The 12,050-nt window shown below is 34.2% G+C and overlaps 1 protein-coding gene across 22 annotated transcripts in view; it reads right to left on the reverse strand.

Moving 5' to 3' along the window:
* Cdc42bpa (CDC42 binding protein kinase alpha) overlaps window positions 1-12,050 on the reverse strand; it is a 311,232-nt gene that overhangs the window by 56,162 nt on the left and 243,020 nt on the right. For 12 of the 22 annotated variants that reach the window (XM_040277548.2, XM_040277546.2, XM_040277542.2 and 9 more), the window contains one exon: window positions 3,165-3,203. The exons of 7 other annotated variants lie outside the window; for them this stretch is intronic. In XM_040277548.2, coding sequence (XP_040133482.1) covers window positions 3,165-3,203 — 39 coding nt within the window. The remainder of the gene's footprint in view (window positions 1-3,164; window positions 3,204-12,050) is intronic. 3 more of the 22 variants (XM_040277549.2, XM_040277544.2, XM_040277555.2) reach the window with 1 other exon arrangement.

Consider the following 12,050-nt stretch of genomic DNA (forward strand, 5'->3'; position numbering starts at 1 on the left):
TCAAATCTTCAGTGAAATAACTATTTCTGTTAATTGAGCTTATGATAATAAAAACCACAGTGTAAAAGAAACACAGTATCACTCAGAAAACGGTCAATATTTTACCATATAAAGCAAATCATAACAACAAATTACCGAAGATTATGCAATCTTACTAAACAATGTAACTTGTTTCTCTTTAAGGAAAATTTTCTTTTCAGTATATTGATTTGAGAACCCATTCTGGAGAAATGTCTAAGAAAGTATAACAAAGTTTTGTTTGTCATTTCATTTCAGATTGTTCCTTTAGGGTGTGGAGCATATTATTTTCTAAAATGAGACATCAGTATTTTTCACTATTAATGGAAACCCTATGAAACTCTCATTAACCATCTGTATTCAGAGTAAACCACTCATAACATTTTTTATTATACTATGCTTAATTAAATAACATCATTTATAAAATACCTAAACTATAAATGAGGCTTAAACACATATAAAATTTGAATACGGCAATTATTATTTAATAATGTCATCATTTCTATCACATTTTACAGCAAATTTTAAAGTTTATAAAAGCATTGCACATTTACTTATCTAAAAACATGATCTATAATGTGAAATTCACTGTTAGGAATAGCTATTTTGTCCTACTAGAATAATACCGTATGTCCCAGGGACCACTGCTATGGTTTTGATGTGAGATGTTGCCAAAAGTTCATATGTGAGATAATGCAAGAAAGTTCAGAGATGAAATGATTGGTTTATGAGAGCTTTAACCTAATTAGTGCATTAATCCTCCAATAGTCTAACTCAGGGTGTAGCCAGAGGAGATGGGTCATTGGGGGTGTGCTTTTGGGGTACATAATTTGTTCCTAGTAAGGAGAATTCTTTCTCTGCTTCCTGAAGGCTGTGTCCTTAGCCACTTTCCTCCACCACACTCTTCAGCCAAGATGTCCTGCCATACTTCAGGCCCTAAAGAATGGAGTTTGTCATCTATGGACTCAGACCTCTGAAACTGAGCACCAAATAGCTTTTCTTCTTTTAAAATTGTTTTTGTCAGGCTGGGCTTGGTGGTACATGCCAGTAATTCCAGTGGCTCCAGAGGTTAAGACAAGGAGGATCAAAGCCAACCTCAGCAATGGCAAGGAGCTAAGCAACTCAGTGAGACCCTCTCTTTAAATAAAATACAAATAGGGCAACAACAACAAAATTGTTCTTGTCAGGTCTTTTGGTCACAGTAGCAAAAAAGCTGACTAAAATAACCCTTGAGAAGTTTCTATTTAATTACTGAATAATTCATACTTCTTCAAACATCTCCTTCAGAGACACTACAATATTCACTGGTTGCATTTTTATTGGTCAGATAGTTAAGCCAGGAAAAATTACTAAGAAAGCAGATAATCAAGCCTATCTTCAGTTTTAAAAAAGCTGTGTGTTATTTTAAGTCTGTAAATTTTGGTTCACTATGGCTTATTCATATTCTATGTAATAAAGACAAAGACAATAAATAAAAATCAAAGAGACCTTCTAATAGGTATTTCCCTCAAATAATTTTCCGTATTTCATGATTTAGAGAAATGTTTTAGATGGTCAAGGCCTCTAAAGTCTGCATGGCAAAGTGAGATTAACTAAGCCATATTAATTAGAAAAACAACTTTTCTATATTATAATCTTATGGAAAAAGAAGCAATTATAAATTTAATCAATTCACAGGTTGATGATTTAAACCTAATACAATTGGGCACACAACATTTTAGTCTTTCCTTCTAGAGGCTATATTAAGTAAGTTAACATGTGCCCAGATTAACTTGATAAATCCAAACATCTAATTGTTTTAACTCTCTACAAATCCCCAAAATTAATAAAGAAATCTGTTGAACCAGCAATCTTTTCTCAGACCAATAATTAATGTCAGTGGAACTCAAAGTTTTCTACTAACACAGAATGATTTTTAAACTGCTTATTATTAAACAATACTCTGATAGTACTGTGATACTAGAACTATTCATGCTTTATTTGACAACCAACCTTCTATCACATCAGAATGGACACAGGAAGCAATGAGCCACCCTACTACTTCCCATCTCCTCCATAAATCAGAGAATTAACTGATCTAGAACTTCCCAAATCCAAGTACTCTATCTACTAAACTGTTGATCAATCCCAATAATCATGAACCTGACAGGTAAAAATCACTACTGACTTTCCTTTCAAATATTACTATTTTACACAGTATATGAAAATCTGAAAAAATATATCAACTAGCCTATTGCTTCAGATTGGGAAGTATGTATGTGTGTGAGACTGGTGCTAGGATAGAGGCTGGTTTAGAAAACTTTTGAGACCTTTCTACATATAGATCCCCCAGTATGGGCACATCAGAATATTTTAGGATGGGGTAGAAGAGGAACCACTTCAGGTTGAGAAACATGGAGCTAGCATTAACATAGGAAGATATTTATCACTTATTAATAATACATATAGAAAGTATTTGAGAAACATGGGAGCTAGCACTAACATAAACGATGTTTATCATTTATTAATAATACGTATAGAAAGTATGCTGCAGATAGTTTTAAAAAATTTATTAGTAACATTATTCCCTCAGATCTGTATGTATATTTAAGAGGATTCCTTTGAACTACACTAAAAACAAAAACTTCAAGATTTCTTTAAAACTGATTTACATAAAACCATAGCCAATAAGATCTATAGTTTGTTCAAAATCCTTTTTGTAAATTTTGTATAATACAAATTAATTGTTTTTTTCCTATGTAATAGAAATCTAAATCTTTACATCACTGATTATATCAGATTCTTATTTAAAAACTCATTTTTTGTATTTAATTTAGAAAGTATTCTTTAGGATCACTTTTTTGCCCTCCCCCCATCAAAACAAAAATGATATCTGATTATTTTAGTGTTTTGGTTACAGAAATTTATATGAACATTCATAAAGCTTTGCGGCCAAAGCCAAAACAGGAAAAACAAACAAACAAAAAGCCCCGAAAATATAGGAAAGCAGAGTAGCAATAGCAGAAGCAGGAGCAGCAGCAAAAGCATGCAATCAATGTACTAATACATCACACAAATGTTCACAGCTTCTGCAATCACAGGCAAAAGGCTAAGAGACAGAGGTAGAAGGCATCAGGATGGGTACACAAAGTGCAATAGTCTCTTACACGTCTGCCTTTGCTAGCTGGAGTACAGGATGGAGAGCGCTTCAACAGAGAAAGGAGAACACTGCATGTTACAAATATTTACACAGAGAAGACTCCCAATGCCTACTATATTAACACACCAGTATGTAAACACACATACAAAGCCACTTTTTTTTTTTGATAGATTGAAAGTTTATGTGTTTTCAGGAAAAACTAGAGAGTGAGACAGTAAAGAAACAGTTGCCAGACCAGGTATAAAATTTTCACTGGTCCATGCACAAAACAGTGAACCACAAAATAACACTCCATCAAGTGATGGACAATTTATTTTCCAAAAGACTGGTAGCAGTATATTGAAACAGATAACAATAAAAAAGGACCTAAATAATTCTGATTTTTTTTTCTGGCGACCACTTAATAAAATATTTAATTAACTAGCCTTGCCTTACACATTTACCTACCAAGTTCTTACTCTTTTTCAAAGATGATTCTGAAAATGATAATAGCTAAATTGGGAATGTTAATATTGATAATGGATTAAAACAAACCTGTCATTTTAACAATACTGTCCATCCTGACCAGAGTAAGCTAAGTCAAAGAGTAGCCTTCACCTTTCTGACATTAAAGAGTTAAATAATCAGCAAAAAGTAATAATTATCTCAAAATATTTTTCAATTTTTGAAACTTTGTGATGAACATACAGTAGAGCTGCACAAATATGTGTCATATCTAATTATACATTTTCCTATTTTCAATGCAACTTAACATTTACTGAATGTTTACTAAGTATCAGGTACTATGCATACTTTTTTTAGGTTTATAAGAATTTTTATTATGTTTATAGAAGCAAAACGTTAAAAATCGAAATAATCAATGATTGGAAATTACAAATCTCTTTAAATTATTCATGACTAATAGAACTATGCAATGATTCTTAGGTGAACTTTTTTTGTATGTGTGGTGCTGGGGATTGAACTCAGGGCCTTGGGCATGCAAAGCAAGCACTCCAACAACTAAGCTGTATATCCCCAGCCCTATGCTATAATTCGTAAATCATGTGATGATACAGGATGATTTTAGATAATTTACCACAATGACATGTTACATTGTAAATAAAATGGATTTTAAAAATAAAGAATAGTACACAGATCCTACTCATTACATGGGTTTTTTTTTAATATTGATTTTTTAGGTGTAGATGGACACAACACAATGCCTTTATTTATTTATTTATTTTAAAAAATGTGGTGCTGAGGATCAAACCCGGGTCCCGCCCGTGCTAGGCAAGTGCTCTACCTCTGAGCCACAATCCCAGCCCCTCATTATGTTTTTAATTCATATTTCTTGATGGTACATTGTTAGTTACATGTGATTTCAAGATTATTTTTCTTTAACTGTGGTTTTGCAGTCAAAATTATATCCATTTAATTTTGTTAAGGGAAGTAAATAAATCAAAATAGATTCTACTACCATGTATAACTAAAAATAAATCAATAATAAATAAATAGATAAATAAATAAAAGTATAAAACAATTCAATGTTCATAGGAAAATTTGGAAAATTTTTTTAAAACCAGACCATCTGAGAAGAATGGTAATGGCATAAGATTGAGGATAAAATTTTCACGATAAGAGTCATTCAAATGTATTATATATAATTCTATAGCATTTAAGAATGAGCTTAGATGTTAATGAAAATGAAGGTGATGATGTAGAATTTTCAAAATCAGAGAACATGGGTTGAGGAGTCTAAGTATTTCATAAGCTTCTCAAGTAACTATGTGGGCTAAACAAAGAGGGAAAAAGAAAGAATGTGAAATTCACTGTGCTGACTGATTTGAAGCTAGGATCTTATATAATCTAAATATCCTACCCAGGCATTTGTATAAATATTTCAGGAGACAAGAAAGTAACTTTCACAGTCTTTTTAAGCATGAAGCGATGCTAACATGGGGTAAAAACTACAGTACTATGCAAACTTTTATAAACAATTGAAAATAAATATCTTACACTAATTCACACATTGGTACAAAAGACATCATCCCAGTAACAATGTAACAGATGATATAACAGAGATAAATGCAAGGTTTGTATGGGAATCTACAGTATGAATGGTAAATATTTCTATAAGGACCTAAAGGAAGAAATTTATAGATAGGGTCTACAGGAGTTACAGATTTCTGAGAAAAGTAAAAGTTCAAGCACAAGAAACATTACTCAATATTACCAGTTTTGTAACAGAAACTCTGGCAGCTGGGTAAAAATAGCAGCTATTTTTTCTCGTAAGAGACTGAGATGGATATTATATTCCAAAGAGTTAATAGCAAACCAGGATTAGAAGACCTGTATGAAAGTTTTTTTCCTTTTTTTTAATCATGTGCAAACCATATATTTTCTAAATTTTTAAAAATTATAAGTGGACACAATACCTTTATTTTATTTATTTATTTTTTTAATGTGGTGCTGAGGATCAAACCCAGTGCCTCACATGTGCCTCACTATACCACTGAGCCACAATCCAAGCCCATGTGCAGAGTATGAATAGTACTTTCTGAAATGTTTTCCCTATATAGACTCCTTTAATTCTCACAGAAAACTTAATAAGGCATGCATTATGATCCCCATTTTAAAGATGAAGATAACAGATTAACTTGCCTAAGGTCTTAAAACTGGTTAAGTGGTGAATCTAGAATTCAAACCTTCTCAGTGAGATTCAAACTTTCCCCTAAGTGGTAGAAAATCATGGTCTGCACTTCTAACCTCCCACATCACTTCTTAACCCTAGACAATCTGGCTTCTGCTTTGACCACTCCAATATCAGGGCACTGGTACCCAATTTGTCTGATCTAACCAGCCACCTCTGCTACACGGGATGCCTGCTGAGAGTACTTCACTCCCTCAGTTTCTCTAGTCATTTTTCTCCTTCTCCTTTTGTGCATCTTTTAAAAAGTCTTTAATTATTAAAAAAATTTTTAAAACAGGTCTCTGTATGTTATACAGGCTGGTCTCAAACTCCTGGGCTCAAGTGATCTTCCAAAGCCAAAGCTGAGTCTATAGGCATATACCACTTCCCCAAGCTAGGCTGCTACAACTTAACTTGTCCAAAATGAAGCTGCCACCTTTCCAAAACTCTTTTAAATCTTTTAATTATTATTACAGATAAGACTAATTGAACCTAAACTCCATGATTCAGAATAGTCATACTGATTCTGGCCCTTTCTTATATCTTCAAACTCATTTCTCATCTATACCTGCTTCATCCTTTTACTTCCTACCTCATATTGTAATTACCTACTTATTTGTCTTTTCCATCAGACAGTCAGATTCTTAAGGACAGGAAGTATAATTATTCTTTTGGCATAAATCCTATAAATTTAAAAATTCTCATGAAATAATGAATTCTTCTGAATATTGTAGGGCTTAATCAAGGTATTTCTCATGACATTTACTGCTTTCTACATTGTATAGTCCATATTATGGTTTAGATAGTAGGTGTCCTCCAAAAGCTCATGTGTGAGACAATGCAAGAAAGTTTGATGAAATGACTGGATTATGAGAACCTTAACCAATCAGTGAATTAATTCCCTGATAGGAATTAACTGAGTGATAACTGAAGGCAGGTAGGGTATGTGGCTGGAGAAGGTGGGTCACTGGGGGGTGGTAGGCCTTTGGGATGTATGTTTTAACCCTGATGAGTGGAGTGTTTGTCTGTCTGTGTCTTTCTTTCTCTTTCCCTCCCTATGCCCCCCACCCCCTCTGCTTCCTGGTGCCATGTTCCCAGTTGATTTCCTTCACCATGATGTTCTGGCTCCCCTTGAGTTCCTAGGGATGTATTGACCGACCATCTGTGGACTGAGACTTCTGAAATCATGAGATCCAAAATAAACTTTTCCCTCTTAAAACTGTTCTTATTGGGTATTTGGTCACAGGAACAACAAAATCTGACTAAAACAGTTTATTACTATATAATTTTTTTTCTAATAATAAAATACGCATTTGGAGGTTTACTTCTACATCTGATCAATCTTTGTATGTATCATTGTGCAGGGAATTCTACTACACAGTAAAAAGTGCCAAAATTTTAATAAAGAAACTTTATCTTCTGGCCCTATGTTCTAGTGTCTTAGAATAAAATCATGAAAAGAGTATGAATATCTCAAAGTAAATATTATACTAAAAACAAGTAAAAATGTCTCTCAAAATTATCTTTTGAGTAAGAACAACAATATATTTTCTAAACTGGCATTGTGTAAAGCTAATGATGATACTAATCACAACAGTAATAGTTTCTTACTACACTAGAAGGGTTTTCCCTAAAATACAATTATAAGAAAATACCCAGAACCCCACATATACCCTCCAAGACCATGGTTTTATATAAACACTACTGCTAAAATTTGGTTCATGACAAATGCTGCAAATCAGCATCCTGACTTAATTATGCAATTGCATATATCTTTGTCTATGAAAAACCCACAAGAACTTTAAGGCTGAATATACAGGTAAATGTACAAGCAAAAACCAAAACAAAAAATCAATCTTAGGGACACGAAATTTAGTTGATAGTTTTAAAGGTTCAGTTAATAAATGAATCCTGAGGGTTTTATTTAATAAATACCAAAGAAATAAGAGGTAGACTATGTAGTCATGGTATTTGTCCCCTTTAGATTGGCTAAAGATATTACATGATATATAACAAAAATATAAAATATGTAGAATTAAATAAAACATATAGATTAAGCATCCCTAATCAGAAAATCTGAAATCTGAAACTTTATTTTAATATTGGAGGATTTGGGTTTTTAGATTAACAATGTTCAGTTGGAAAGGTCTATGTGAACATTTCAAACCCAAAAAACTCTAAAATCTGAAATACTTCTGGTCCTGCATATGGTGGACAAGAGAAGCCCAACCAGTATTGCTAAACTTGGGGAGGACCACAAATGATAATCTTCTGAAATATGAGAACTCTCAGTTGAATTATACTGAATATGTGGATCAAAGTTAAAATAAGAAGTGAAGGAGAAAATTTTAGGAATGCTTTAATCTCTTAGGAGTAGCCAGCCCTAATTTCTGTCATAGGTTTAAAGAAAACTTTACAATAAATGTTTTAAAAATGTGTTCTTCTGTCTGATGTGCATGTGGTAAGAATTTGGGCCCAATTAGTAGGCTCTCTATTCACCTCACTGATTGTTTCTTTTGCTGAGAAGAAGCTTTTTAGTTTGAGTCCATCCCATTTATTGATTCTTGATATTAATTCTTATGCTATAGGAGTCTCGAGGAAGTTGGGGCCTAATCTCACATGATTTTCTTCTAATAGACACAGTATCTCTGGTTTAATTCCTAGGTCTTTGGTCCTTTGGCTTGAATTTTGTGCATGGTGAGAGACAGGGGCTTAATTTCATTTTGTTGCATATGGATTTCCAATTTTCCCAACACCATTTGTTTAAGAGGCTATATTTTCTTCAATGTATGTTTTTAGTGCCTCTGTCAAATATGAGATAACTGTAATTATGTGGGTTAGTCTCTGTGTCCTCTATTCTGAACCATTGGTCTACAAGTCCATTTTGGTGCCAGCAGCATGCTGTTTTTGTTACTACTGCTCTGTAGTATAGTTTAAGGTCTGGTACAGTAATGCCACCTGCTTCACTTTTTCAAAAAATATTTATTTTTTAGTTTTAGTTGGACACAATATCTTTATTTTACATTTATGTGGTGCTGAGGATCAAACCCAATGCCTCATGCATGCTAGGAGAGCACTTTACCACTGAGCCACAATCCTGGCCCCCTGCTTCATTCTTCTTGCTTAGGATTGCTTTAGCTATTCTGGGTCTCTTATTTTTCCAGGTAAATTTCATGACTGCTTTTCTATTTCTATGAGGAATGTCATTGGGATTTTGATAGGAATTGTAGTAAATCTGAATAGTGCTTTTGGTACTATGGTCATTTTGACAATATTAATTCTGCTTATTCAAGAACAAGGCAGATCTTTCCATCTTCTAAGGTCTTCTTTAATTTCTTTCTTTAGTGTTCTGTAGTTTGCATTGTAGAGGTTTTTCACCTCTTTTGTTAAGCTGATTCCCAAATATTTTATTTTATTTTTTTGATGCTATTGTTAATGAGATAGTTTTCCTTGTTTCCCTTTCAGAAGTTATGTCACTGATATAAACAAATGCCTCTGATTTATGGGTGTTGATTTGTATCCTGCTGCTTTGCTGAATTCATTTGCTAGTTCTAGAATTTTTCTGGTGGATTTTTTTTGGGGGGTTTTCTAGGTATACAATCATAGAGCACTGATCTCTAAAATATATAAAAACTCAAAAATCTTAACACCAGGGGCTGGGGTTGTGGCTCAGTGGTAGAACACTTGCCTAGCATGTGTGAGGCACTGGGTTCGATTCTCAGCACCACATATAAACAAATCAATAAATAAAGGTCCATCAATAACTAATAAAATTTTAAAAATCTTAACACCAAAAAAAACCAAATAACCCAGTCAATAAATGGGCCAAGGAACTGAACAGACACTTCTCAGAAGAGGATATACAATCAATCAACAAATACATGAAAAACTGTTCAACACCTTTAGCAATCAGAGAAATGCAAATCAAAACTACTCTTAAGATTTCATCTCACTCCAGTCAGAATGGCAGCTACAATACAAACAACAATAAATGTTGGTGAGGATGCGGGGGAAAAAGGCACACTCAATATACATTGCTGGTGGGACTGCAAACTGGTGCAGCCAATACGGAAAGCAGAATGGAGAATCCTTGGAAAAACTGGGAATGGAACCACCATTTGACCCAGCTATCCCACTCCTCAATCTATATCAAAGGACTTAAAAATAGCATACTACAAGGACACAGCCAATCAATGTTTATTGTAACACAATTCACAATAGCTAACAACCTAGATGCCCTTCAATAGATGAATGGATAAAGAAACTGTGGTAAATATACACAATGAAATATTATTCAGCATTAAAAGAGAATAAAATTATGGCATTTGCAGGTAAATGGAAGAAGCTGGAGAATATAATGCTAAGTGAAATTAGCCAATACCAAAAAACCAAATGCCAAATGATTTCTCTGATTTAAAGATGCTGATCCAAAATATGCTTTGGGAGGAGGAATTGATGGGAGGATTAAATGAACTCTAGATAAGGCAAAGGGGAAAAAGGGAGGGAGGGGAAGAAAGGGAACATAGGGGTAAGAAAGATGATGGAATGCGATGGTCATCAATACTCTAAGTACATGTAAAAAGACATGAAGGATGGGACTCTACTTTGTGTACAACCAGAGATATGAAAAACTATGCTCTATATGTATAATATGAATTGTAATGCATTCTGTTGTCATATATACAAATCAAAAATTTATAAAAAATTTTAAAAAAAGTGTTCTTCTAATTCACATGTACAATCAATCTGCCCCAGATGTAACTAAAATTATGCTGCCAAGTCTCAAACCCCCGTGACCGGTTATGAGAAAATGTAAAAAGAAGCCGAGGGAGAGAATAAGAGAAAAATCAAAAGATGCGTGAATGAAGGGCAAGAGATACCCTGATTGAAATTAAATCTTTTGGGACATTTTTAGTAATTTTTTCCCCCTTGAGATGGGGTCTCACTATGTTGCCCCAGCTGGCCTCTAGCCTGCATTCCTCCTGCCTCAATTTCCCAAGTAACTGGGATTATAGGGACGTGCGGTAGCCCCTACTTGAGTAAGATTTTGTATGTTAAAACCAAGCTTACATGGCAGCCATTATGAAGTCAACAACAACAAGTGCTGGCGAGGATACGGGGAAAAAGGTACACTCATACATTGCTGGTGGGACTGCAAATTGGTGCAGCCTATTTGGAAAGCAGTATGGAGATTTCTTGGAAAGCTTGGAATGGAACCACCATTTGACCCAATCATTCCCCTTCTTGGAATACACCCAAAAGACCTAAAAACAGCATACTATAGGGACACAGCCACATCAATGTTTACAGCAGCACATTTCACAATAGCTAGACTGTGGAACCAACCTAGATGTCCTTCAATGGATGAATGGATTAAAAAATGTGGCATTTATACACAATAGAATATTACTCAGCACTAAACAATAATAAGTTCATGGCATTTGCAGAGAAATGGATGGCATTAGAGCAGATTATGCTAAGTGAAGTTAGCCAATCCCTAAAAACCAAATGCTGAATGTATTCTCGAATATAAGGGGGGTGACTCAAAATAGAGTAAGGAGGAAGAGCATGAGAAGAAGATTACCACTAAATAGGGAAGAGAGGTGGGAGGGAATGGGAGGGAGAAGGGGAATTGCATGGAAGAAGGGAGGAGACCCTCATGGTTATACAGAATACATGTATTACAATGTGAGGAGAGAAAAAAAAAAGAAATGTCTCACATTAGATTGGGTAGAGAGAAATGATGGGAGGGGAGGGGAAGTGGGGATAGAAAGGACAGCAGAATAAAATAGACATTATTATTGCTGTATGTATTTACATGACTGTATGACCAATGTGATTCTGCAATCTGTACACTCAGAAAAATGAGAAATTATACCCCATCTAATTCAAATGTGAATAAAAAAAAAAACAAGCTTACGGGACAGGGGATGAAGATCAGTGGTAAAGCACTTGCCTACCATGCATGAGACTGTTCAGTCTCCAATACTACAAAACAAAACAAAACACAAAACACAAATCCTTCCAGCTCAGATGGCTTGTTTCTCATATATGCCAGAGAATGAGAAAGGAAAGCAGTATGAGGTGCACAAAAACAGATGGACTCTAGAAACACTATCTCTTCCATGCCTGACTTTTATATTCTAGAGCTTTAATTCCTTGATTAACTCTTTCCTCTGTATATCAGAGTAAGAAAATTTCCAAAAAGAAAGGTGAGCACATTTG

The sequence above is a fragment of the Ictidomys tridecemlineatus genome, chromosome 10, assembly GCF_052094955.1.
Source record: "Ictidomys tridecemlineatus isolate mIctTri1 chromosome 10, mIctTri1.hap1, whole genome shotgun sequence".
NCBI classification, from domain to species: domain Eukaryota; kingdom Metazoa; phylum Chordata; class Mammalia; order Rodentia; family Sciuridae; genus Ictidomys; species Ictidomys tridecemlineatus.